A 26,188-nucleotide genomic window follows, 5' to 3' on the forward strand; every position below is an offset into this window, starting at 1 on the left:
AATAACTTACGACACGAACGGAGAAGTTTAGTCATAGTCTGTGTCGGCGAACCTGAAATCTTCGTTTTAAGACAGTTACGAGATAAACGAAACCTCTTCCTAATTACAAAATAATGGGCACTTATTGAAATGCCTCTTCCCATTATTTTTCACGTTCATTCGTACTTAAAGGCCGCTCCTCAAGCCGCACATTCCTAATTTAAAACGATTCTTTCTCCGTTTAACTGCGAATGATGTACACGTTATGGTGGAAATTAGTTCTACTCCACGTATCTGGATGTCTAGCACTGGAGAGGGAGAGTCGGCCAGATCCACGCATAGTCGGTGGCTTTCCAGCCGATATCGCCAACATACCCTATATAGTGTCGATACAACTGTACGGCATCCACCATTGTGGCGGCTCCATAATAAATAACCATACCATCCTAACGGCTGCCCATTGTCTATCCGGAGTGCCACATCGTCTGCTGAAAGTTAAGGTCGGCGGTACGTCGCGCTACCGAAATGATGGGGAACTGTTCTCGGTGGCTGACCTCCATACCCACGAGCAGTTCAATGCCAAGACCATGGACTATGACATCGGAATCATTAGGTTAACTAAGAACCTAACGCTATCTAGGAAGGTTTGCAATATTCGCAGCTAAGAGGTATTACATAGTTCAGCAATTTGCTCTATAGGTAAAGGCCATTCCCATAAACCCCAAGAAAGTGGCCGCAGGCACCTATGCCACCATTGCCGGCTGGGGATTCAAGTCCATGAATGGTCCTGCCTCGGATAGTCTGCGGTATGCCCGAGTTCCGATCGTCGATCAGGCAGCCTGCAGGAACTTACTGGGCAAAACTGTGACGGATCGGATGCTCTGTGCGGGCTACCTCAAGGGTGGCACGGATTCCTGCCAAATGGACTCCGGAGGACCCTTGTCGGTGGCGGAGCAACTGGTGGGCATCGTGTCCTGGGGAGTGGGCTGCGCCCTGGCGGACAAGCCGGGGGTCTATACCCGCCTCGATGCACTGCATCCCTGGCTAAACAAGGTCTTGAATAAAGCATAAAGAATAGATTCTTGATTTGAGCTGGGTGCACATCAGTTTCACTCTTTTAGCCGTTTGCACCCATGAATAGCGCATAAAAACGTGCAAGTAAATGCTTTCACGCGTAATGTAAAGCTCTACTTATCGTAAAAGAATAATAAAAACTTAAAGGTTCATAAAAATGCCAACTATTTATGAATAATAGAAAGCGCAAAACGTTTATGTCAAAACTTAATGTGCTGCTAAATTAGCTGTTGCTAGTTTTATGCACAAATCAAATGCGTTCCCGTTTCCAGCTAATTTAGAAAGATGTTCCTAACTCTAAATTGCTTTATTTTCTGTGTCAATCGATTGCTTTAACGCAAGTTATAAACAATCAAGAGCTTTTTCGTAACGGATTTCACTGAAAGAACTTTTAAATATTTGAAAACCCGTAAATAGTGCGACCATGTCTATGCAATAACCGGTATATTCATAAGCACGGCCACACTGGTCCTAGCAAAATAAAAACAACATAATTAGAAAATAATAACAATGGACCTGCAATTCGACAGCGAAAGCTATTGGAACAGATCCTCCCGCGCAGCGTTCAGCTTCGACGACGAGGACGAGGTGGACCTCGCCCCGGATCTGGCCAGCAATGGAATCCTCGCCGACGACACCATTTCGGAGGCCAGCTTCAACAACAGCGTCGTCCTAAATCTCTCGATCAAATCCATTCTCAGCGAGGAGGCATTGAAACTGGTGCTGCAGGAGCAGGCGCTGGACGACAGGGTACTGCCGAAGGGCGTCTCGCCGGAGGAGGAGCTGAAGCTGCTGCGCCGCCAGCTCCAGAGCACCCTGTACAGTCCCAATCTGGAGGCCACGGCACAGAAGTTGCTGCAGGGCAAGACTGCACCCTTGGAGATGTTCAAGTCCCTGCAGGAGAAGCAGCAGCTGCTAGACACACTGATGGCACAAGGTGGTGGTCATGCCGTCATCACAGTGTTGCTGTTCCTTAAGAGAACTCTGAATACCACGCAGTTTCATGGTATTCTAAGGGAGAGGCCCAAGGCCCTGGAGGAGTATCTAAGTTACCTGAAGGAAAGCGGCGACCTGGCGAGCCATATTGAGCTGCTGCAGCTATTTGGACGCCACCAGGAGGCGGCTCTTAAGCAGTTTGAGGCAGCACTGGCTTCCGGAGATGCGAGCAGCAGGAAGAAACACCTCCAGCTTTTGGTGAATGCCTATGCCACTGCGGGAGTGGGTGTGATACCTCTATACGAGCAGGTGTTTCACGCTGCCCTCAAGATGCAGCAGCTGATGGAGAAGGATAGCGGCCTCGGCAAGTTGTTGCGGGATCAGCCCACGCCAGTTGAAGTGCTCTATGCCTGCTGCCAGGTGAACAGCAATTGGAAGGAACAGGACATGCTGAAACCCGTGTCACCTCAGCGATTTGCCGCCGATCAGCAAATCTCCGCGGCGCAGTACGAGTGGACGGCGCTCAATGAAAGGGCACAGGCACAGGCTTATGCGGATCTGGAGTGCATATTCGAGCGGGTGCCCAGTTGGCATCCGCTGAAGACGAAGCAGTTTCACATCAGCTTCGATCTGACCCTGGCCGTGCTCCGGCTGTACGAGCTGCAGGCTCCGTCGACTGTGCTGCAGCTCTTCCTCTCCAAGATGGGCAACAGCGTGGAGAAATTGGCGCTGGCCCAGCGGGTGAAGTGCATTAAGGCGGTCGTAGATGCCATGGCTGGGCTGAAGCAGCAGCAGGAGCTGCAGCAGCTCAAGGACACCCTGCCCGATCGATCCGAGGAGCAGTTCTACTGCGAGAATGCGCTGAAAAGCCTGCAGAGCAAGCGCTGGACCACGGACAACATCAAGCTCAAATTGTAGAATCGACTCACTTTTATTTGTATAAACGTATTTTATTGTTAATCAATTATGTGTGTATATAATTATATTACTACTACTCTGGTTTTATTAAATAATTGCAAATCACAAGCTGAATATCGATATCGAATAAAAAAAACAAAAATTTGTATATTCTGTATGTTTCATGTGTATATCCTGCAGCCTCCGTGGATCTGTTCGATGAGCAGTTTTGGATTACTTTCTTTCGGTCTCAGATTTCTGTGTAGTTTATTGAGTAAACAATTAAAAGCAGGCGTAGCCAATGGCAAACAAAGCGTTACAAAAATTGGATTCTTTAAACAATTTGTTTGTCTTAAATATTTCGTTTAAATAACAGCGCTGTTAAAAGCATTTGATGTATAAATAACCGCAAACAACAATTATGGTATATATATATAGTTACGCGTAAACATGTAAGGGAAGATGGGATCTGGGAGTCTGGGGTTTGTGTGTGCTAGGGGCAGTCCCCGGTTCCAGGACCGAACTCATAACGAAACATACTAAACAAGACAGACGACAAACGACGGGCCCTCAGCTGATGCGTGTCGAACGAAACGTGAGAGGGTCCAGGATCTGAACCGGAAACGAAGCTCCAGGGCTCAGCCACTGCTAATTGGCAGCCTCGCAGTCCGAGTAGCTGAGCAGGCGCTGGCACAGGATCGTCTTGAACTTGACCGTAAAGCTATCGAATATGACATCGGTGTCCTGCAGCTGTGCGAGCTCCTGGCCGGCGGACGTGGCCGCTTGATTGCTGTCCGCTGCCGCGATGAGCTGCTTGAACTTCTGGTTGAGATTCTGCTCCAGCGTTGAGTTGTTGTTGTTGAAATAGAACACGTAGGCCAGCTCCAGCAGATAGTAGTCCAGATCGCCCATGAAGAACCGCTCGCACTCCAGCATATCGAACTTGCGCTCCAGGAAGTGCAGACACAGGTGGTAGATGAGGTGCTTCAGATCGGATCTCCTCAGCGGCACATAGCCCGTATCCTTGCTGAAGTACTCAAACAACTTGAGGGTGCGCTGGGCGGAATCGCAGCTTTGCAGGCACAGCCGGAAGGCCTCCACAAAGCGAAAGTTGAGCATGCAGATACGTATGCGGTACTCATTGCGATTTGGACGGGCGCACTCGCCAATCTTGTCGGGATTATACAATCCGTGAAAGGCGTACAGACAGTAGTGGATGTAGTGGCGCAGCTGCTGCAGCGATGACTCTCCCATTCCCTCGGTGCTCTGCGTATAGGTGCTGCCATCATCATCATCGCGGCCCAGCAACTGCTCTGCATTGGCGGGCAATCCAGAACCCACCGCCTGTTCTGGCAGCGGCACGTAGCTCTGCTCCTCGGGTGTGTAGTCCATATCCAGCGAACTGTGGGCATCGCCCAGCACAGGAGCATTGTAAGAGAAGCTGGCATCGTTCTGACTTAGGTTTTCAAGGCTACTCAACATATCGTCCGAGTCCTGACCAGTGGCCGCGTGCTCAGTGCTGCTCTTGTAGTTCGGAGTGCCCACCGAGCAGTGCTGATCGAAGCTAATGTTTGCCGGCTGCAAGAAGTGCGGCTGATATGGTGGCATAACCTTTAGGTATCTGACCGGATCCTGGTCCAGTCGAATGCGCGGTCTCGGCAGATTGATCTCCACCGGTGCTTCCACACACTGGCTTTCGAATCGCATCAGTCGCTTAGTCGTGGGAAGGCACACCACCCTCTGACGCATCCTCTCCACACTGGGTCCCAAGTCTCGGCCGCACTGACCGTTCGAGTTGCCGCCAAAGGCACGAACAATGTGATCGGTGGTCATGACCAGCGTGAAATCCGAACCACAATCTACGTACATCGGACGCTCGATGCTGTCGATGGGCGAGGGCTTAAGCACCGCCCTTCGATCTTTGTCCTCGGTGCCGAGTTGGTGTTCCAGGTTCTTGCCCCACGTGTAGAGCGTGCAGCTGGACGAGATCAGGCAGAAGTGGAACAAGCCACTGGAGATCTGAAAAAATGGGATTTCAAATGAAAAAAGCAAGATAAATAAATAAATAATAAATAAAATACCTGCAGGATTCGTCCTGCCACCTCGCTGGTGTCCACTAGATGGGGCGTCAGGTGCTCCGTGGGATCAGGTTCTGGGACAAGAACTGGCGGAGATGCCACGGAGGCTGGTGGTGGCGCCGCTTTTGCACTCGCCGGTGCAATTGTTTCCGTAGCATCTGATGGCGCAGCCTCGTTGTGCTCGTCCTGGCAATCTTTGGTGTCGCTGGTGGCCTTCGGAGTGGCACCGGCCACCACCGCCGCATAGGATGTGGTGGGCTCCACCAGAGTGCTGGTACTTGGGATGGGTGCCGGCAGCAGGGTAGCCTCCAGTTGCTTGCTCAAAAGCTCCCGCTGCTGATTCTCCTCCATTTTCTGCTTGGCATTGGCGCGCCGCTTGATTTGATTGGCCAGGCGCAAGGCCTGCGGCGAGCTTCCCCAAGTGTACAGACGATCCTGTTCGTCTACAGCTAACTGTGGGGATACAGATTGTAGCTTGGATCCAATTGCTCCCGATTTCCTTAACTTACATTGGTAAAAAATTTGGTGTGTATCAGTCTTAGGCTGCAGCCGCCCACTTCCAGGCGCACTGGCAGGTTCGTCTTGGTGTCGCCGTGGTCACTATTGCCGGTGCCCAGCTGGCCAAAGTGATTGGAGCCGAACACGAAGAGCTCGTTGCCGCAGTAGTTAGCCTCCATGTGGCTGTTGGGTGCTCCACACAGCACCAAGGTGTGCGCATGCCCCAGCGATATTTGTAAAATTTTCTGCAGCATTGAAAAGCATTTATGAAGCAAGATAACGTATGCAAATGGATTAAATCACGCACCTTAAATTGGAAAAAACTGACTAGTTGTGGAGTAGCTATATTCTCGCAGCTTCCCTGTCCCAGCTGCCCATAGACGCCCCATCTGCAAATGGATCATTAATAACCAAATTAACTAGGTAGGGTTTTAAAACTCACCCCCACATATAGAGCTTCCCATTGGCCACAGCCGCATTATGATATTGACCCGCCTCGAGCATCGTTATGTTCATGCCATCCAACGCGGTCACCAGCATCGGCTGCAAGGCCATCTGCATATGTCGGCCTATGCCCAGTTGGCAAAGGTTGTTGTTTCCCACGGAATAGAGCTGGAAGTATTACAGGCAGTTAATGCAGAGCCCATTGGAGATGGTTTTTGGTAAACTTACGCCATTATTAGTTAGAATAAGTGTGTGCTGTCGACCGCACTTGATGGCGTGCACCTGCAAATTGAGCTGGGAGAGGAGATCTAGACTTTTGACGGCGTGCGCAGGCTCAGGTGGCTCTGAAATGAAGGTGTTAATAAATACCAACAGATTATTTGTAGATCATTAAGCGAACCTGTTGACTTCTGAGCACTGTAATAACTGGGAATGCCGCTGGAGCCCCAGAAGTAGGCGGTACCATCCACAACACAGGCGCAGTAGGCACATCCAGCTGAGATCGGTTTGAAGCGTGATGATTCAATGGCGAACTAAGGAATTAAAATAGAATGAGACCTGAAGCTTGCTGAGAATATGGCTTAAATACTTGCCTGATTGTCTTCATAGTTGATACGGAAATTCGATAAAGCATTCACAATAGAGTCGTGCTTCACACGCTGGGATTCCATATGAATAAGCACAGCCAGATAGGTTTCAATTAGACTCTTGCAAAACTCAAACAACTGCGGATTGTTATCGTTGGACAGCGCGCAGTCACTATTGTGGGATACAATGGGTCTTAGAGCGGGCGAAAAAGGATTCAGTTGCTTCGATAGGCGCTGAAAAATAATAATTAGTAAGTAAACTGTAGAAGATATAGAAGAATTGTCCTTACCTGCAACACACACGGTCTTATGTGATCCAACTTCTCCTGAATGAACGCAAAGTAATCCATGGAAACGTGCGGCAAGTAAGTTATTGTCTCCATAAATATATTCTCGCTCAGATTGTACAGACAGACGTTCAGCTCGTTGTACCATCCAAACTCCTGGGCCACCACGCTAATCAGGGCATTGAAAGTATCCAGGCATACGCCCCGTATTTTAGCCAGTATAATGGCCGACGAGAAAAGTCCACTTTGGCAGAGAACAATGCTCGTCATGTTAGTGTGATACTTGCTATTGGTTACCAGAAAGTTCCTGCAACAAAATAATAGTTACACAGTGTCCGAAGATAAAGTTCTTGCACCTACCAAAGCGGTATATAGTTCTTATCGTTCACTGCCTTCTCAGCCATCGTGATGAGCAACAAGTTGGCCAAATGGAACTGCGAAGACGGCGACATTTGAAGTGCGCTAATCGACTCGTCCACGCCATAGTGATAGTCGCTGCAGAACACGCCGCTGTTCACATCCTCCTCCTCGTGTTTCTCGGGCAGGATCACACGGACATCCTCCGAGTGGCGATAGGTGATGTCCCCCAAAATACCCTTGAGCAGCGGATGACCCAAGTACCGCGAGCGCAGCAGATATGTGGACTTCAGGGCCATAGCACTCAGCTGCATTAGAGCGTAGGTGTGTCCGTACATAGCCAGCTTCAAGGCAGTGCGTATCGGTTTCACCCGCGCTTTGTTGTACGTGAGCAGGGCCTGAGTAATCTTCTTTCGCCTGAGCAGGTAATCGCCGGCAAACTCGATGCAATGCTCGAAGGAGAGGTCGAAGGTGTTGCAGAAGTCGCGGCACTGGTTAAACTCGTTCTGCAATGCGGCATCCAGGAACAACTCGAACGGCTCCTTTCTGCAAAAAGTATTTCCAGTTTAGTAAGCGTTTTTAGAGTACAACATATTAAAAACTTACTTTAGCTGTATGGTGTATACGTTCTTATTGGTGATTACATAGCTAGGATCGTAGTTAATCTTCGGAAACTCGGACTGCATAATCTCCATTTGCCGCAAAGAAAACTCACTGCTGACATCCGCCGTCTCGTAAAACTGGACATAATCCATGGGCGTGTGGATATCTTTCAGCTCAAAAGCCTTGGCCTTCTCTTCTTTGGTAAGCGTCTCCGGTTGGGCGGCGGGATTGCGATACTGTGCCATTTGATATAAACGCAGCACAGTTTCATGCTCGAAGCGGAAGAGTCCTAGCTGGGCCAGATTATTAAAGCGCTGCCGAAACCAAAAGAAATATAATTAGAGATTAAACATCTTTCCAAAATCGATTAACTCACATCTTCGTCGGAGGTATGCAAAGAGGCCATTGCGCTGCTGATCACAGAAACGGCATTGATGGCATTGCTGGGCATGTCACTTTGATCTAGGCTCGAGGTGTTCGTGGTGGTTGCGCTCGTCGACTCACTCTTTTGGGCGCTCAGCTCCCCCTGATCCAGCTTCTCAATGTCCGCGTCCCGGTTCTCCTTCTCCGTATTCCCGACCAGCGGTTCGTCCAGCAACGATGCCACCGTGTAGCTGGCCGAATCGCTGCGGCAGTGCAGGTCCACGTAGTGTATGCCATAGAGTATGTTGGAGCTAATGAGTATTTCCTGGGTGTGCTTGGGGATCTTGTAAACGAAGAGCGGCTTCAGGCTGATGTCGATGCTGTGCACGGTCAAGCTGTGACTATTGCTGTGAAGGGCGCTCAGCAGGAAGGTGCTGCGCAGGTTCTGTATGTTGTAAAAGGATCCGGAGGTGGTGCCTAGGGGCTCTGGCGTAACCGACGGCGAGTCCATGATTGCAAACGAGCCCATCGTCGAGTCGGGCATAACTGGAACAAAGGGGGTGGATTACATTTAGTACCAGTACTTGTGACTGCAAGAATTGAGCTGTTTCTACTTGGTCTGTCAAGTGTGAGAGTTGTGCAAACTCACCACGCAAGCGACGCTTCAAAAGATGCAACAGTTCTCTTAAAACTGCACACCAATAAAAAAAATATAAAATACACAATTAAACGGCATTTAAATTAACAAATATAAACACAATGTAGGCGAGAAAATATGTTAAAATAGGGTGTAGAAAAACGAATATCTTGCTACGTCAGCTTACGCACATTCATCGAACTTTTGCCGCTGATCGGAAAGTCGCATCTTGATGGCCTGCAGCTTCTTTGATCCCAGACTCTTGAGCGAAGCCAGGCGGGCTCTCGTGGCGGGTATAATGCCATCCATGTTGCCCGCTGGCAGCTGTTGCTGCTGGAAGCGGACGCCTCCCTGGTCGCCGGATTGCCTGGCCACTGCCTCACTGTAGGAAGGTGGCGCCGGCGGTGGAGGTACATCTGCAGCGGCAGTCTCTGCGGATGCCGGACCGGGGGACGTGTCTGAGCTGGCTGCTGCTGGACCACTGCATCCGGCATCATCGCTGGACGGAGGCGCGAAAACATCCTCTTCCAGTTGGCTACTGTCCGAGGCCGGATCGGAACTATTGCTTTGCCGGGCGCCTGTCGGCGCACTCTGATGCTTCTCCTGCACTGACATCACGATCTGCCAGGCGCCCTCGCGGGTTGTTGGAGAACTGTCTCCGGGATAGACGTACTTGATTGCCTTTTGTTCCAGCAGAAGTTTGTACTGCTGCTTGAGGGAGGAAGTTATCTGAAAGGCGGTAAATATTTATCATATTTTATCATCTGGAAACATATATGTACATGTAGGTAGGCTAAAACCTTACCAGCAGCATAACGCCATCGTAGGCTTTGTCCTTGCAGATAACCAGACGCATCACAGATCCGTTTTCGATGGCAGTGCTCGCAATCATGGGGCAGTTTGGACTCAGGCCCACAAAGCAGATGGAGCCATCCGAGTAGCCGATAATGGCCCTGTTCTGTCCGCTATTGGTCTTCCACCAGACGACAGACAAGGGAAAGGGGCAAGTCTTGGACGCCATAAAGGAGGCTGCCATCACCTGGCTATTGCCGGTGGCATCGATCGTCTGCTGCTGCTGCTGCAGGGGCTGCACTGTCTCCTCAGTTCCGCTGTTACGCACCAGCATGTGCTCGGGCAGGTCGTGGCCAAGAGGCTCCTCCTCCTCGCCGTCCTGCACCCTGACCTGCTCAAGATTCTCAGCCAACTGATCCACCGGCTCCGTCGTGGACTCTTCCAGACCGGTGGAGTGATTGGGGCACTTCTTGGAGTTGGGACACTCGTGTGGGCCCACGAAGGGGATAATGTAGGAGGTGACCTGGGTGGTACTGTACAGCGAACAACCGGCCAGTCCATGGGCCTTGTCCACGAGCGCCAAAGCGGGCACGATGTGTAGTGTGTTGTCGAAACCTGTTGATGGAACAGTGGATAAGTGGAGTTCGAGTAAATGCTTCATTCGATCGTTAAATCAAAACAAAGGGGAGGCAGCAGAAAATCAATAGTCACACACGCACACATGGGGGCAAAGTAATTTTAGCAACACCACCACCGCAACCACCCACCCAACACAAAAAAGTGGGTGGTGCTCATACTCCCATGCTCTCGTACTCACATAGCACCAGCAGCCAAACGCCCGCCGGATCGAAGCAGACATCGTGAATGACGCGGTTGCGGAACCAGGATATCATCTTGACCACCTCCTGGCCGGAGGAGGCGCTAATGTAGCGCAGCAGGATCTCGTTTTCTTCGGAAACGAGGCATAGGAACTGCCGCTTTTCGTCCAGGCCCGCTGTCACCGCGGATAGCTTGCAGCTGATGTTGGTGATCAGCGGGCGCAGCTCGAACATGCCCAGCTCCTTGAGCTCCGCCTGCCCCGACATCTCGGGGGGATTGGCGGACGTGGGAGAAGCCAATTTTAAGTTTACAAAATCAGTTCGATGGGAACGAGTCTTTTTCCAATCTGAATGAAAACAAACTAGAGATGGCCGCGTGAGACCTGCGGCCGGTCTGGCAACGCCCCGATCACGCAACGACTTTCCAATTGGAACGCAGTTTCCACAGCTTTTTTGAGGCAACAAATGAATTTAAGAATAGCGCGGCCACCCTCCGCACCGCACAAGCTCACGAAAAGAAAGCAAACCGCTTTAAGAAGTTCTCCCCGGATTGTCGCAACCGTCCGGCAACGCCACTTGTGCTGCGCACAAGGCTTCACTCTTCAGGCTGTTTAACAGTCCGCCGCGACTTTTCCGCAAAATAATCGGTTTGAATGCGACAGCCACCCTCTTTCACACCCGTTTGGGTGAATTTCACTCGCGGAAAACCTGCGGAAAGCACGAGTCAAGGCGAAAATTCATGCCCGATGGCCAAAGCTGCAGCACTGAAAACATCTGATTGACAAACTGGAAGTGGATTCGGCTGGCAACGCCGTATTCTCAACTCAAATGGTCACACTGCCCCAGTGCATCTCTGCAATCGAAAATAACGGCGGGAATCGGCGGCGTCGCTTGTCTGAATATCTACAACGCAAAATTAATACATAAGAGCGGTTACAAACAGTTGGACGTATCTTTTAAGTTGGGCATAACTTAGTTGGCGATGGAATCCCGGCTACCAAAACCGTCGGGCATCAAGCGACCCCAGATGCCGGTGAGAACCGTGCTGCCCACAGATCGAATTCGCGCAGGATTAGGATTGGGAGGTGGAGCTGGTGGAGCCGGCGCCTTCAATGCCAACCAGACGTACTGCGGCAACTTACTGCCGCCCCTCTCAAGGGACCTCAACAATCTGCCCCAGGTTCTGGAGCGCCGCGGAGGAGGAGGTGAGTTACGAAGCCGCCTTCCAAAGGACTCTCCACTAATCCTTGATGTTTTTCGATAGCACGTGCCGCCTCTCCGGAACCCATGAAAATGGGCAACCGGGCCAAGCTGAGACGCAGTCGTAGTGCCTGTGACATCAACGAACTGCGTGGAAACAAGCGCACTGCTGCTGCTCCTTCCTTGCCCAGTATTCCAAGCAAAGTTTCTCGTCTGGGTGGTGCACTCGCTGCTCCCAGCCAGCGACCAGTGCGTCCTGCGCCCGCCACGTCAACCAGTTCCACAGCTGTCAAAAGACCACCAGTAACGCGTCCTGCTCCTCGAACTGCCGTGGGAGCAGCCGCGAAGAAACCAGCAGGAACAGCAGCAGCATCGTCCGCAGCAGGCACAGCTGCTGCTACGACCAAGCGTATTGCCCCCTACGACTTCAAAGCCCGCTTCCATGATCTGCTGGAGAAGCACAAGGTGCTTAAGACGAAGTACGAGAAGCAAACAGAGGACATGGGCGAGCTGGAGTCCATGCCCCAGCAGCTGGAGGAGACCCAGAACAAGCTCATCGAGACGGAGAGCTCGCTGAAGAACATCCAGAGCGACAACGAGTGCCTTCAGAGGCAGGTGAAGCAGCATACCGCCAAAATTGATACAATCACCTCGACGCTGGGCAGGACCAAAGAGGAGCTCTCCGAGCTGCAAGCAATACATGAGGTGAGTACTTAATGAAATTAAAACTGAGCTTAAATGTAACAACAATGTGTTGCAGAAAGTAAAAACGGAGCATGCTGCTCTGAGCACAGAAGTGGTCCATCTGCGCCAGCGCACCGAGGAACTGCTGCGCTGCAATGAGCAGCAGGCCGCCGAGCTGGAGATCTGCAAGGAGCAACTCTTCCAGTCGAACATGGAGCGCAAGGAGTTGCACAACACGGTCATGGACCTGCGCGGCAACATCAGGGTCTTCTGTCGAATACGACCGCCGCTGGAGTCTGAGGAGAACCGCATGTGTTGCACCTGGAACTACCACGACGAGTCGACCGTGGAGCTGCAGAGCATTGACCCACAGGCCAAGAGCAAGATGGGCCAGCAGATCTTCTCCTTTGACCAGGTCTTTCACCCGCTCTCCTCGCAGTCGGACATCTTCGAAATGGTCTCGCCGCTCATCCAGTCCGCTCTCGATGGCTACAACATCTGCATCTTTGCCTATGGACAGACGGGCAGTGGCAAGACATACACGATGGACGGCGTGCCGGAGAGTGTGGGCGTCATACCGCGCACGGTGGACCTGCTCTTCGACTCCATCCGGGGATATCGCAATTTGGGCTGGGAGTACGAGATCAAGGCCACCTTCCTGGAGATCTACAACGAAGTGCTTTACGATCTGCTGAGTAACGAGCAGAAGGACATGGAGATTCGTATGGCCAAGAACAACAAGAACGACATCTACGTGTCCAATATAACCGAGGAAACGGTTTTGGATCCCGATCACCTGCGCCAACTCATGCACACGGCCAAAATGAACCGTGCCACCGCCTCGACAGCTGGCAATGAGCGCTCCTCCCGTTCCCATGCTGTTACCAAACTGGAGCTCATCGGACGACATGCCGAAAAGCAGGAGATCTCGGTGGGGTCCATAAACCTGGTGGATTTGGCGGGCTCTGAGTCCCCCAAGACAAGCACCCGCATGACGGAGACGAAAAACATTAATCGCTCGCTGTCGGAGCTGACCAACGTAATCCTGGCGCTGCTGCAGAAGCAGGACCACATCCCCTACAGGAACTCTAAGCTGACGCACCTACTGATGCCCTCGCTGGGCGGCAACTCGAAAACCCTTATGTTCATCAACGTCTCGCCGTTCCAAGACTGTTTCCAAGAGTCCGTCAAGTCGCTGCGCTTCGCGGCCTCCGTAAACTCCTGCAAAATGGCTAAGGCCAAGCGGAATCGCTACCTAAATAACTCGGTGGCCAATAGCAGCACACAGAGCAACAACAGTGGCAGTTTCGATAAATAAAAAATACATTTTGATCCCAGTTTTAACAATTTTCAAATTTCTAACCTGTTATTGCTTAATTTATGTGTTTACTTTTAGTGCAAATAAACTAATAAAGTACTGGAATTGAAAGCTATCTTACTTGGCTCCCACTGCCGCCCGCACCTCGGCTGGAATCTTTTCCACCAGCGCGGCATGGTTCTGTCCCAGACTGGCCAGCACTCCCTGGCGATTCACGTGCTCCACATCCGCATTGTAGGCGTAGTGCTCGCCGTTGATGTTGGTTAGGCAGCCGCCCTGGGCCTCCAGAACGGCCTCGGGTGCGCAGGTGTCCCACTTCTTGCATCCGGGCGTGGCGAAGACGTAGGCATGGGCCTTTCCCTCCAGCAGCTGGAGCACTTTGAACCCAGCGCCTCCGACTTTCAGAACTTCTGTGGATGCGAATGCATTGAGCGCTTGCTGGTGCAGGGCATTGGAATGCGAGCGTGTGGTGGTTATGATGAACTGGCCGGCTGGCGCGGGCACCGCCGTGAATCCTCCCGTGCCCAGACCCTTGAGGCCCCAAATGGTACGACCCATTTCGCCATCGGGCTGCTGGTAGAAGGGCTGATGTATGATGCCGCCCACAGCAGCATCTTTCACAGCTATGCCGATCAGGACGGTCACGTGTTCCACGTGTCCTGCGGATGAAAGGAAGAGAGTTGGTTTTAAATAGGAACCTCTATAGGTATCTCTAGATCGCACCCTGTGTATACTCGGCTGTGCCATCCAGGGGATCCACCCAAATCACAAAGTCCTCGGGTTTGACATCCTTCCACTCAGCGGGGCAACTTTGCTGCAGGAATCCCTCATCCAAATCGTTCACCAGCCAGTCGTCGCAAACATTCAGATCGGATCCCCCTTCCTCGCCAATGATCTTCACGGTGGGGAACTTGTTAGCCAAGGAGGCGATGATGCAGCGCTGGGCAGAGCGATCTGCCTCCGTCTGGGGATCGTTCTTGCCCTTGTCCACTATGCCCAGGTCGCCCTTCTTGAGCACGTCGCGGATGATTCCTCCAGCCCGCTTGGCGGTGCTAATTGAGGACGCCATGACGCGCATGATCACCGGGGCAGCTGCAGCCATTTTATTCTTATCTTATTTGTTTGGGACAAGGATGTGGGAGATCTTTTCAAGATTGGAATGCGATGTTTTCGCCGCTGCGGAGAAATGATTGCGGTGAAAGTGCAACAGCTGATGGCGGCTAGAGAGGAGCAGAGAGCGCATTGCTATTTACTCCCCCGTCAATGGTTAAAGTTATAGTTAATAAAGAAATAATAAGTTTTATCAATCATGTTTTTAGTTACTTTTTAAGTTGATATTTGTTTATGATATTTTCAATTACAAATTTATTTCAGCGGGAATATTTGGATTTTTTATAGCTGTAAATAATCGGCAACGCAATAGTCCGGCAACGCTGCAGCCACACAAGACCTTTGGACCACCCGCGCCCCCGCCGCCCACAAATCAGTTCATTTCCATCTTGAAGAGGTAAGTTCTTGAAACTCAATGAATTTCTGTAAGTTTGTTCAATTTTGTAACTAATTTTTTAGAAAATGGCGCGTGTTTTGGTTGGAGTTAAGCGTGTGATCGACTACGCCGTCAAGGTGAGTTTGGAATGCAGCCTGTTGCGCATCTTGTACCTTCTATTCTTTTATCACTTGTTGCGCTCCGTTTTGCGTAATCGCCTTAATTAAGCGGCAATTAAACTAATTCCGATTGTAATTCCCATGTCCAGGTGCGCGTCAAGCCCGACAAGAGCGGCGTGGTCACCCAGGGCGTGAAGCACTCGATGAATCCCTTCGACGAAATCGCCGTGGAGGAGGCGGTGAAGCTGAAGGAGAAGAAGCTGGCCGAGGAGGTGATCGCCGTCTCCGTGGGACCGGCCCAGTCGCAGGAGGTGATCCGCACCGCCCTGGCCATGGGCGCCGATCGCGGCGTACACGTGGAGATCCCAGCCGCCGAGTACGAGCTCCTGCAGCCCATCCACGTGTCCAAGATCCTAGCCAAGTTGGCGCTGGACGAAAAAGCCGACCTGGTGATCCTTGGCAAGCAGGCCATCGACGACGACGCCAACCAGACGGCTCAGATGACCGCCGCCGTGCTCGACTGGCCACAAGGCACCTTCTGCAACAAGATCGAGAAGACGGACGCCGGTCTGACCATCACCCGTGAGATTGACGGCGGTCTGGAGACGATCAAGACCAAGACCCCGGCTGTGCTGAGCGCCGATCTGCGGCTGAACACTCCTCGCTACGCCACGTTGCCGAACATCATGAAGGCCAAGAAGAAGCCCCTGAAGAAGGTGACGGCCAAGGATCTCGGCGTGGACACCTCGCCCCGCATCGAGGTCATCTCCGTGGAGGATCCTCCAGTGCGCCAGGCCGGTGCCACTGTCGCTGACGTGGATGCTCTGGTGGCCAAGCTGAAGGAGGGCGGCCACATCTAGATGTTCCTCAACTAGCAAATTGTGAGCGCAAATTCTACGTTTTTATTTAGTCGAAAGTTATCAGAAACGTGCATTTATCTAGCCGGAGAGTCGGATTTGCTGACAGGCTTTAAATTTCTCTGAATTCAACCCAACCCCGTGTGCTTTAAGTGAAATCTAAATTGGAATTCATTCTCGTTGTGTCCAGCTCTAAGAATAAAGTGATTGTAAGCTCTGAAATCGTACGTTCAGGGTCAGCCAATGGCTGGACTCGTCTATTTTTTTGTCTCTCCGGATGATGCCTTTTCAGGAAATCCCGCTCAACTTGGCGCCCAAAACAGGCGACAGGGTCAACAGCCAATGGTCATTGATTTTTCATTGTTTTCAATCGGATTTATTAGCGGTTAACTTGAAAGGAGAACATTTGCTATCGTGTATTATATAAGAGTACAAATGGCATAGAGATAGTATATGTTGTTCACGAAATGCTCAACTACAGGCTAAAATCGTTTGTTTTCGTTTTGGACGTTCATGACACATGCTTATACTATAAAGATACCTATGTGTATAAAATTGTAAAAAGAGAGTAAATGGTCTAAGGTAGATATAGATAAGGGTGGGCCGACATTCTCGATCGAGAATTTGAGAGGCAAAAGTTGTTCTTAGATTAAGTTAAAAAGAAAATTTTGAATTTTGAGATCTTCTTTGTTCAGTTGGCAAGTCAAAACAATCAAGTAAGCGGTGTAAAATGTTGGCCGGAGTAAAAAACCTCTTAGTTTTCTAAGTTTATCGATCTACCCACCCCTACATATGAATATAGATGGCTAAATGCGACCTTAATAAATGTCAATTGAAAGATACTTTGTGCTTAAATAAAATAAACGGGCAGTGGCACCAATCTCGTCGAGCACTTGGCCAGGGTAAAAAAGTGTTGTATAAAAATATGCTGCTAAGGCCGTTAGCCCATGAAGTTTTAACTTAATTGCGACTTGGTTTATCACACACCTCGCCGTACCCACCGTTTGATCCATACCATTAGCCATCAAACCCGTCCAGCTGGAGCCAGCGGCTTGTCGCTGAAACGCAGAATGCGCGTCAGCATGGTGGTGATGCAGGGTATCTGCTTCTGCTGGTGCATCTCCGGAGTGTCCGGGGTGCAGGACTCGAAGTCCACGGCCACCCGCTGGCACACGAAAGTGAGCAGGGTCAGGATATCCAGCCTCTTGCCATTGGCCGCCAACTCGGCGCACAGGCTCTGCATGAACCAGCTTCCGCGGGTCGTGTTGCGCCAGGAATAGAAGCCGGGAACCGTGGAGTAGGCGATCAGAAAGTCGGCGTGCACGGGAATCTTGTAGCTCATCGAGGAGTCGCCATCGGTTTCCGTCTGACCACGCTGCATGGTCACTCCGCCATCCAATCTGTCGCCCTGGCAGGCCTGTATGAAGAACAACTTGGGTTTGCCGGCTAGTGAGGGACAGTGGTTGGCCGTGAAGAAGCTCCAGATGTTCTCCAGCTTGTACTGCGTGTCCTTGGCGTAAATGTAGCCCATCTCGCCGTGCGACAGAATGGCGACCAGGATGCAATCACTGTCGCCGTGATTCTGTGACGCTGCGTACTCGATCGTCCTCAAGATGTCCTTGTAGCGGCAGTCCTTGTACACGGTCACTTCGAAGTCCAGTTGCTTGAGCACCCGAGTCAGATTCTCGCAGTCCACATTGGTTCCCGCCCGGGATTTCAAGGTGGGCACCTCGAAGTGTTCATGGTTGAAGATCAGGGCCATTCCACGGTTCTTGTGGCGCATGTTGTACTCGGCTGCATGGCGCTCGGTGACCATTTTCACCACATTCTTGCGGTAGCTGGACGAGGGTGAGCTGTACCCGTTGGCCAGCTGCCCAATGGCTCCGGTTCCATAAGGATGCGAGGATCCAGCGCCCAGGCTGCTGCTACCCGCTCCTCCAGATCCCACGGAGCCCAGGGCATCTGTATGATCGTTGGGCTGCTCGGGATTGTCTACCCTGATTCCCACCTGGTCGGCGGATTCTCCATTGTTGCTGGCGTCCATGGCGAAATTCTCTCCTTGAGCCTGCGAAAACTGATGAGTCACAAGCACTGCGAAACTGGTTTTTCCAAATCCGTGAAAAGCGGAGATGCACGACTTGGACGAATTGGCTTGGTTCTGGGGGAAGTCCGTGTTTACGCGCAACAAAGACAGCTAGTTATTAACTAATTACTTTAGTGGCTTGCGTTTTTGTCTTGAATTTTGTATGACCGTTGCAGGCAGTTGAAAAACACCAAATAGCGCCTGATCTAGAGATGACACTTCAGCCCGCGTGTCACGATTATGGTAAACAAAGAAGGTAATCAAATTTCTTTTTAAGAATTAAGAGTTCTGCAAGTGCAACAAGAACAATTTAATATCATTGAATGGAAACTCGTATAACTGCGCCTAAAATATAAATGTTACATGATAGGTAGGCCTGCTTCCAAAATTATTATACAATTGAGTTCGCAGCTGGATCTAAAACGAAAGTAAGACCGCTCTTGAATTTTCAAAAAATACCCCAAAATACCGTAAAATACTCCATTGTGCACGGTCACATCGGCATAAAGGTTTGAGACGCACTGTTGAAATTGTTGAATTGTTTCATTTTGTATAAAAATTAAGAAAATTGCCAATGTTCTGGACACCAGAGCAAGTGGAGAGCATGCTGGAAGTGCTAAAGACCTCCACGGATCGAACAGTCATTTACAAATGCCTCGTGAAGCTGCGCACCGATCTGGTGAAGGATAAAAATGGCATTGTTTTATTTCGCACTGCTGGGGGCGTTCACATCATGGTGGGTTTGGGAGTCATAACACTCATAGTGGTTTGACAACCACTGCCGCGCAGATAGGATCGTTACTTGAGTCGATTTTTAAAATGATCATTAATTGCGTCTTCCAGGTGCGCCTGATCACCAAGCTGAATGAAAAGATAATGGAGGTGGTATTGAGCATATTGGGGAACTGCTGCACCGACGAACAGGCCTGCATTGAGGTGAGAAAATCAAAATACCAGCAAAGAGGTTTTAAAAACAAACCGTTTAAATTTGCATATATTTAACTGTATTTAAAAATAATTTTTCATTTATAAAAAACATTGCAGGCCGTTGAATGCAAGGTGATTCCTCCGCTGGTGACCATTCTGAAGACCATACCTAATCCACTGATCCAATGTCGCGCATGCCGGATGCTTGGAAACATCGCCAAGAGCAAGAAGGCGTCCCAGTATCTGAACGTGCACTATGCGGCCATTGCGCCGGCTATCTGCCACATCATTGAGTCCACCAGCGCCGTGCAGACCCGCATCATGGCATTCCGCGTTTGCCGCTTTCTGCTGGCCAGCAACCAGTTTCTAAAGCACTTCCTCATGGCCAATGGATTCCAGCAGCTGATGCGCATTTTTCTGGCCGTAATGAAGAACGACGAGGCGCCCAAGGAGCCCGTTCCGGACATCGAGATGTCCACGCTGATTGGCCTGAAGAGGAACCAGCACCGCGAGAAGTATTTCGAGGAGGTGGCCCGGAATTTGGAGGGTGTACGCAGTGACATCTTCGACCACCAGATGCTCAAGAACTCCACAAGGAACTGTGACTACGCACTGCCCAAGGAAAATGAGGCGGCCGTTGAGCTGGCCCTCGAGATTTTGAAGTGTCTGGTCCTGATCTCAGCTCAGCAGATTGGACTGAAAGCTTGGGAGGTAAGATTAGTTTCCAAGTTCTCCAAAAGGCAGTAGCTAATACTCGTTTCTTATTAGTCTATTTCTTGGAACACCTCGCTCGCCTCCATTGTGTGCTTCGTAAAGGAGGAAAGCGACCAGCGGGCCTCTGCCTTGAAAATTCTTTCGAACTTCTGCAAGGATCCTTTTGCCTTCTACATGCTGAGCACTGCGGATGCCATTGTGGCTGCCTGCGAGATGCTCATGGCCGTGAATATGGCAAAGCCACTTAGCGAAAGCGAGAGCCGGCACTGCATCAATATCATTTTGACCCTATCCACCGATGCCTGCAGCCGCTCGAAGATCCGGAGATGTGGAGCACTGCGCAAGCTGGTGGCCATGATTCGGGACTCTAACTCGCAAAGCGAGCGATCTTCGGTGAGATGATGGTATACCTCTTGATTTCTGAATATTAATGGTTTCCTTTTACGTTCGACAGCTATTCCACATTCTTTACAACTTTCAATATGATAACTTGAGCATGGAACTTATGCTTTATGAAGGACTAGTGCCCATGTTGGTGAGGGAACTAAACGATTACCTGACCAGCGACGATGAGCATCACAAACGTCGGCGAGACGAGAGACTACAAGGTGGCAAAAAAAGGAAAATGACGGATCCCACAACGCCAGAGACCCTGAGCAAGGTATTTCATAGCAGCATACGTAATGAAGCCACATGCTAATTATACACACTTTTCATGCACAAGTTCTCAAAAACCCACGAGACCTTAGGTTCGGACTTTGAATCGCCGAGCAGTTCACCCAGGTCTTATCGCACAACCAGTCCCTGCAGTTCGCGCAGCATGTCTCCGGTGTGCAAAGATCTGCTGACGAATGATGACGACGACAACTATTCACCGGCATGCAGTGATGATGACGAAGATGAGGATGATAGCACAAATAATAGCAATGGAGACACACGAGAGCGTCGCATTGCCGCCAATCGTCCCCAGCCGTCCAATGTTTTGGATATACTGAAACTAATCGAGGAGGGCAGCGAACCCATTGACGATCCGCTGTCCGACAAAGAGGATCTCGAGGAACTGAGCTCGGATGTGCCACCGAAATTAGCCCAGTTCCGCAATCACGCATGCAACACCATCGACATAATTGAAAACCTTATCTATCGCATTACGCTGATGGTGAACAAGCGCGTGGAGCTGGGAAAGCCGGAGACACTGGATACCCTGATAAGAGCAATCAAATTGTTTGGGGCTAACAATAATTTCTCAAACGCCCTGACAAATATTCTACTGTAAGTTGACAAGGTAACCTAAAGATTTGTATGTATTCTGATTGCAACTATAACCTTTCAGGGAGAGCCAGTTCTTTGCCCACATAATAAAACATGGCGTGGTCCATCAACTGTACCAGTTTACCAAGATGAAGGAGGTAAAATGATCCCGTGCTTCTAATGTTCATCACAGTTAACCGCACGTATTTTTTAGATTCGCAAAGACGGCTTCGCCTTCCTGGAGACGTTAACCAATGTGGGAGAATCGAATTATGGCAAGGAGGAGCTAGTGCGTCTCCTACGCTGCGACGATGTGATATCCCAACAGAGAGCCGCCATATCGGTGGCCTACATCGTGAAGAGCCATCGCTTGCTCTACCAGTTCCTCTACGACGGCAATGCGCTGAATATGCTATTCGACATGATGCTGCGCAAGAAGACCGATGATCACTACGCAGATGAGGCGGCGGATGCAGTGACATCGATGGCGCGGTATACACTGGGCATCGTTCTGTCAGAAGCCAAACCAGCGGAAAGCACAGCTGGAATTTGCAACCAGCGGGCCAGTGAATCCGCTGCTCTGCACGCCAACTGCGACATGCGCTTCCTTGTTGGTCATGGAGCTGATGCCACCTCCATTGGGTTCAACAAGCAGCTGCTCTGCGAGACCAGCGAAGTGTTTAACAAGATGCTCAACAGTGATTTCCGCGAGGGTCACGCCGGCGAGATTCAGCTGCAGGATTACACGGCCAGTGGACTGCGCTACTTTCTGCATTTAATCGTGTGCCAGGAGCGGCACCTGACCGAGCCGGATTACCCTGCCCTGCTGCAGGCCTACGAGATGGCCCGCGTGTATATCATGCCCGATATGGAGGTGGTACTGCAGCAAAGACTCATCCAGTTCCTGGACTCACACAACTGCCTGCGCCTGCTCGAGTGGGCGCTGAAGAACTACCATGCCGACCTGACGGAGACTGCCATCAGCTATTATCTCTGCTCCTCGCTGCCGACGCAGGAAAAGCTACAGCTGTTCCGGGCGGCGGAGGACTCCACCTATGCCAGCGAGTGGTTCCAGCTGATCAACGATTCGGTGTTCGAGCGCTGCCGCGGCTATGTCTACTAGAAACCACCACCACCAGTTGCTTTCTGTGATCACATGTTGGCGTTTTCCATGGATTCCCTGGATTCAGCTCGATTTATTTGCCACAGCCCTTAGCCAAGTATTCCAAATGTGCTACAATGTATATGTAAAATGTATAGACTACGGATTAATCTAAATCTTCTCCCGCCTGTTTGTTGACTCGTAGGTGGGCATGGCGCAGAAGCGCAACGTGAGCCAGTCCACCAGCGGCGTGGGGCACAGCGAAAAGAGCCAGCGATACAGGCGGTATCTACGGGGTTCCTCGATGTACAAGGCCAATGGTTGTGAGCTGGTCAATGCATCCTTAAATTTGGCCAGCAGCGACTCGTTCCTCAGCCGATTGGGCGGCTTGAAGCCGCTCAGAACTTTCAGATAACCATTGAAGGCTTCGAAGTACGTGTCGTACAGAGCGTGTTGCTCCGGGCTGAAGGCCTCGCGCATCTTCTGAGCATGCTGCTGCTGCCTGGCTGCGATGTTGCTGTCCAGGACAAAGGATCCTGGTATGAAGTTGATCACCTCCATGCCATACTGCTGCAGTTCCACACGCAACGCATCCGTCCAAAAGCGAAGGGCAGCCTTGGAGGCGGCATAAGGACCCAGAGTTGGAAGAGCCTGCAATCCGCAGTGACTGGTTATGTTAATGATCCTGCCCTGCTGCTGTCGAAGCAGGGGCAGCAGTTCGCGTGTTAACCTCATGGTGCCCAGCAGATTGCAGTTGATCTGCGCCTCGATCTGCTCCGGTAGCTGCCATTCGAATTCCCCGAAGCACATAACACCTGCATTGTTTATCAGCGCCGTTAGACGATAGCTGGGGTCTTTGGCCAGTATGTCCCTCAGCTGCCGATGCACCAGGCGAATGGAATCGGCTTCCAATAGATCTAGTTCCAAGGTGTGCATCCTGGTGAGTCCTTTCCCGGGCGAGCCCAGGCTCTGCAGCAGCTTAGCTCCATCCGACTTGATGTTGTGGCAGCAGGAAACCACGGTCATGTGCAGCGATTCGTGGCAGTAAACGGCCATGGAGTGGCTATCAAGGGCAACGCGTTAGTAGCTTCTACTTGCACCCGGTTCAGTTAGCTTACCCCAATCCCGAATCGCATCCCGTGATCAGCACCACATGCCGGCTATCGACCTTCAGCTGCTGCCTGCCCAATCCCAGCGATCGTCGGAGGGCGCAAAGAAGTTGACTGCCGCTCATATCGCCGCTTCTCGAGTAACTGAAACAAAGATCCGATTCGCGGCTGCACCGAAACCCAAAAAACAGCAGATCCCAAAAAAAATGCAAAATAAGGCAAACCCGAAAATGAATATATGCAGTGTGTGTGTGTATTATCAGTTGGTGTGGAAGAACACTGGTGCGTTTACCTGCCCTTCAGGCTGGTCTTTATGATAGCAACTGAATGATTCCGTTTCCACAACTTAAAGGATCACATTTTCACATTAGATACACTTTCTCAAAGGAGTTCATTTCCATGTGAAATCACCTCAAGTCTGTGGTAATGGAAAAGGCAGCCTTCGTTGGTCCACCCTAATTTACCTGATGTGTTTACCTGACGACGAGCCAGACCATTTGCAAGTCATGTGAATCGCCGCTGTTGAGGTATAACTTCAGAAATAATATTACAACTCGGCTTTAGGTTTTTCGGTGTTTTTATTTTATTTTATTCCATTTCATTTTTAAATTTTGGTGTTTTTCTGCCCTTATAAGTGCATTTAGTGGCTATCGATCGGTTTGGTTTTGGATAGATTGAAATTTTGAATATTCAGAGAAGTTACTGTGGAAACTGGCGAGAGTTGCTATACCTGATCAGCTTTCGTTAAATTGTTTTGGGTTTTTAGTTTTTCAGTTTTGGGTTTAAGGTTGTGGGTTGTGGATAGGTTGGTATACATAATACATAATTACATATTAAATAATTGCTTTTGTCATTTCTTATAAATGGTATTTGAAAATAGCGCATTGTTGCGTTTAGTAAAAATATATTTGGGTTTCTACTGCAGCTTACAGAGTACAATAAGTATATTTATCTCATTTCACATTTGCTTTTGCTCAATATAAAACTTGCTTTAACGCCATTATTGTTTAGCTTTAAATGTACATACATCTCTATAGATCTCTACATATATATATATATATAAAGGTTTGCATTTCTTAATTCTCTCTCAAGGCATTGTATTTAGTTTGTATGCTGAATATATTCATTTTGTGTTTCATATATTTACGCGATTCGTTTAAATGTACAATTTTAAAACCGGCTTAGTTCCTTTCATTAGACGCTCTCCTGTTTGCTTTCTACTTTCGTTTTATCCTGGTATCTTTTGTATTCGTTTTTATAATAAATATCACAACGCATCCTCCAAATCTACACGCCCTATTATCCTTATTCATTCATTCTCATCATGCATCGTCGGTCGTTCGCGTTCTTATATTTTTTGAAAATACAATAACGCGCAATGAAAAGGTTTTGAAAATTGCACAAATTACAAGTACATAACATATGTAGCTCGGCGTATGTAAAAGACATAGCAAAATCATAAATTAACCATAATAAAGATAATAATACAATAATACAAAAACATTAGAGTTAACGAAACAAAACATTCGTCACGTTTACGATTACGATTATGATTACCATATTACAAAAATGAAAACATCTCCTACACTACACTAGAAAAGTGCTTCTTGGTTTCCTTTCGTTTCGCTTGCCGCACACCAGCACATCAGCACATCAACTATATAAAACTCAACTTAATCCTGACTCGATCCCCCTCCCCGTCCCAGATCCTGTCCGGTTATAAGCTGACCAGCTTGGACGGCTCGGCGGTGGGCGTGGGCAGCTCCAACGGATGCTTGTTCGCGGAGGAGCTGTTGGGCACCAAGGGTCCGGAGACGGGTGTTAGGCCAGTGCCGCCGTCCATCAGGGAGTCGAAGTTGAAGGTGCCAGTGGAGGGTGTCTGGATGGGCACTCCCTGGATCTGCGTGGGGCCACCCGGCTTGTTGTTGTTGGCCAGGGTCAAGTGCATGTGGCCGACGGGCCGCTGGAAGGCCAGCGTGTTGGGCCGCTCCTTGGGCACCTTGTTCAGCGCATTCAGCGTGGGGGAGTTCATGTTGTTCTGGCTGATGCTGTTGATGGTGTTGATGCTGCTGCCGTTGGTGGTCACCGGGAAGGCGCTGCCGAATCCAACGGGCGCCGTGCTCGTGATCGGCGTCTGCAGAGATCCCGACGAGGCACCGGTGGGCGTCATCAGCGTGGACATGTGAACGTGCGGCATCGTGGACATGGGCGGCAAGGTGATGCGCTTGCTGGGCGGCGGACCATCCTGGTCCAGGCTGGAACCTGAGTCGATGGCGCCATCAAGTGGCTCGTCCTTGATGTGCTGCAGCAGCAGGCTATCGATGTTCGCCGCCGGCTTGAGATCCAATGGCGAGTTGCTCCTACCGGTGGAGTTCAGCGTGGCGTCCATGCCCGTGATCGTGCCGTTGCTGCTGTCGTTGCTATTGTGGTTGTGGTGGCTGCTCGCTCCGCTGCCGCTGCTTCCGGCACTGAGGAGTCCGGCCGGGGCAATCAGACCGTTGCAGGTGGTCACGCTCAGCATGTCGGAGCGGATCTTTTGGCAGGTGGGCCGGTGGGCGGCCAGACAGTATTCCAGCTGATTTTTGCTCATCGTCAGCGCCTCGATCTCCTTGCGCATGCTGTCGCCCCGCTTCTCCAGCTGCTCCACCTCCTCGGTGAGCTCGTTGGTCTGGTCCACGCGCCTCTTGCGGCAACGTGCCGCCGCCTGTTTGTTTCGCTCCCGGCGCACGGCCCGCTTCTGCTCCTCCTCCGGGGTCATGTTGGTCGACCGGTTGGGGCGCCTGCCGCCGCCACGACGGGCCGGCGTGTTTGAGGTATTCGCGTTGCTGCTGCCCACCGACGCGGCTCCACGAGTGGAGCTGACGGCGGCCAGGACATTGGTGAAGTTGTTGACACCGCCGCCGTTCACACTGCCCGCCATGATTTGGCCAGCTTGGTACGAGGTGCTGTCCGTATGGGCACTTGCTGCAGGCGAAAGCAGGGAATGAA

At 50.6% G+C, this 26,188-nt stretch overlaps 10 protein-coding genes across 14 annotated transcripts in view; 5 read left to right on the forward strand and 5 right to left on the reverse strand.

The window, feature by feature from the left end:
• The first annotated feature begins 190 nt into the window (after positions 1 to 190).
• Positions 191 to 1,245, forward strand: LOC6537996 (trypsin alpha-3). Its single transcript, XM_002098495.3, has 2 exons — positions 191 to 623; positions 679 to 1,245. Exons 1-2 carry the CDS (start codon positions 231 to 233, stop codon positions 1,048 to 1,050), a joined length of 765 nt encoding a protein of 254 aa, XP_002098531.2. The 5' UTR covers positions 191 to 230; the 3' UTR covers positions 1,051 to 1,245.
• A 262-nt stretch (positions 1,246 to 1,507) lies between these two features.
• On the forward strand, positions 1,508 to 3,055 carry LOC6537997 (vacuolar protein sorting-associated protein 16B). Its single transcript, XM_002098496.3, has one exon. It carries the CDS (start codon positions 1,564 to 1,566, stop codon positions 2,905 to 2,907), a length of 1,344 nt encoding a protein of 447 aa, XP_002098532.1. The 5' UTR covers positions 1,508 to 1,563; the 3' UTR covers positions 2,908 to 3,055.
• Positions 3,056 to 3,128: 73 nt separating this feature from the next.
• LOC6537998 lies at positions 3,129 to 11,107 on the reverse strand. The gene is made up of 15 exons (XM_002098497.4): positions 10,350 to 11,107; positions 9,546 to 10,147; positions 8,932 to 9,469; positions 8,117 to 8,649; positions 7,744 to 8,054; positions 7,141 to 7,683; positions 6,784 to 7,087; positions 6,500 to 6,727; positions 6,307 to 6,439; positions 6,135 to 6,250; positions 5,905 to 6,074; positions 5,770 to 5,851; positions 5,474 to 5,707; positions 4,968 to 5,417; positions 3,129 to 4,905 (listed from the first exon to the last, which is right to left on the reverse strand). The coding sequence occupies exons 1-15, from the start codon at positions 10,615 to 10,617 to the stop codon at positions 3,535 to 3,537; spliced, it is 5,883 nt and encodes a 1,960-aa protein (XP_002098533.2). The 5' UTR covers positions 10,618 to 11,107; the 3' UTR covers positions 3,129 to 3,534.
• A 101-nt stretch (positions 11,108 to 11,208) lies between these two features.
• LOC6537999 (protein claret segregational) lies at positions 11,209 to 13,667 on the forward strand. Its single transcript, XM_002098498.4, has 3 exons — positions 11,209 to 11,555; positions 11,615 to 12,255; positions 12,311 to 13,667. Exons 1-3 carry the CDS (start codon positions 11,333 to 11,335, stop codon positions 13,550 to 13,552), a joined length of 2,106 nt encoding a protein of 701 aa, XP_002098534.1. The 5' UTR covers positions 11,209 to 11,332; the 3' UTR covers positions 13,553 to 13,667.
• Positions 13,573 to 14,760, reverse strand: LOC6538000 (3'(2'),5'-bisphosphate nucleotidase 1). Its single transcript, XM_002098499.4, has 2 exons — positions 14,276 to 14,760; positions 13,573 to 14,211 (listed from the first exon to the last, which is right to left on the reverse strand). Exons 1-2 carry the CDS (start codon positions 14,652 to 14,654, stop codon positions 13,670 to 13,672), a joined length of 921 nt encoding a protein of 306 aa, XP_002098535.1. The 5' UTR covers positions 14,655 to 14,760; the 3' UTR covers positions 13,573 to 13,669.
• A 215-nt stretch (positions 14,761 to 14,975) lies between these two features.
• On the forward strand, positions 14,976 to 16,241 carry LOC6538001 (electron transfer flavoprotein subunit beta). Of its 2 annotated transcripts, XM_002098500.3 has the most exons (4): positions 14,976 to 15,059; positions 15,122 to 15,175; positions 15,307 to 16,038; positions 16,100 to 16,241. In XM_002098500.3, the coding sequence occupies exons 2-3, from the start codon at positions 15,125 to 15,127 to the stop codon at positions 16,015 to 16,017; spliced, it is 762 nt and encodes a 253-aa protein (XP_002098536.1). In that variant the 5' UTR covers positions 14,976 to 15,059; positions 15,122 to 15,124; the 3' UTR covers positions 16,018 to 16,038; positions 16,100 to 16,241. The 2 variants fall into 2 exon arrangements, with proteins under 2 accessions (XP_002098536.1, XP_039232254.1); XM_039376320.1 differs by having other exon boundaries at positions 15,307 to 16,241.
• A 126-nt stretch (positions 16,242 to 16,367) lies between these two features.
• LOC6538002 (caspase) lies at positions 16,368 to 18,300 on the reverse strand. The gene has a single exon (XM_002098501.4). The coding sequence runs from the start codon at positions 18,056 to 18,058 to the stop codon at positions 17,039 to 17,041; it is 1,020 nt and encodes a 339-aa protein (XP_002098537.1). The 5' UTR covers positions 18,059 to 18,300; the 3' UTR covers positions 16,368 to 17,038.
• A 296-nt stretch (positions 18,301 to 18,596) lies between these two features.
• On the forward strand, positions 18,597 to 22,267 carry LOC6538003. Its single transcript, XM_002098502.3, has 8 exons — positions 18,597 to 18,833; positions 18,941 to 19,033; positions 19,142 to 19,735; positions 19,793 to 20,131; positions 20,193 to 20,399; positions 20,463 to 21,010; positions 21,072 to 21,147; positions 21,204 to 22,267. Exons 1-8 carry the CDS (start codon positions 18,672 to 18,674, stop codon positions 22,110 to 22,112), a joined length of 2,928 nt encoding a protein of 975 aa, XP_002098538.1. The 5' UTR covers positions 18,597 to 18,671; the 3' UTR covers positions 22,113 to 22,267.
• Positions 22,149 to 23,359, reverse strand: LOC6538004 (D-beta-hydroxybutyrate dehydrogenase, mitochondrial). The gene is made up of 2 exons (XM_002098503.3): positions 23,210 to 23,359; positions 22,149 to 23,154 (listed from the first exon to the last, which is right to left on the reverse strand). Exons 1-2 carry the CDS (start codon positions 23,323 to 23,325, stop codon positions 22,263 to 22,265), a joined length of 1,008 nt encoding a protein of 335 aa, XP_002098539.1. The 5' UTR covers positions 23,326 to 23,359; the 3' UTR covers positions 22,149 to 22,262.
• Positions 23,360 to 23,759: 400 nt separating this feature from the next.
• LOC6538005 (transcription factor kayak) overlaps positions 23,760 to 26,188 on the reverse strand; it is a 29,473-nt gene continuing 27,044 nt past the window's right edge. For all 4 annotated transcript variants that reach the window (XM_015193118.3, XM_015193119.2, XM_002098504.4 and 1 more), the window contains exon 3: positions 23,760 to 26,164. In XM_015193118.3, the coding sequence (XP_015048604.1) occupies positions 24,918 to 26,164 (1,247 nt within the window). In that variant the 3' untranslated portion in view covers positions 23,760 to 24,917. The remainder of the gene's footprint in view (positions 26,165 to 26,188) is intronic.

This window comes from Drosophila yakuba, chromosome 3R, assembly GCF_016746365.2.
Source record: "Drosophila yakuba strain Tai18E2 chromosome 3R, Prin_Dyak_Tai18E2_2.1, whole genome shotgun sequence".
In the NCBI taxonomy this organism is placed as follows: domain Eukaryota; kingdom Metazoa; phylum Arthropoda; class Insecta; order Diptera; family Drosophilidae; genus Drosophila; species Drosophila yakuba.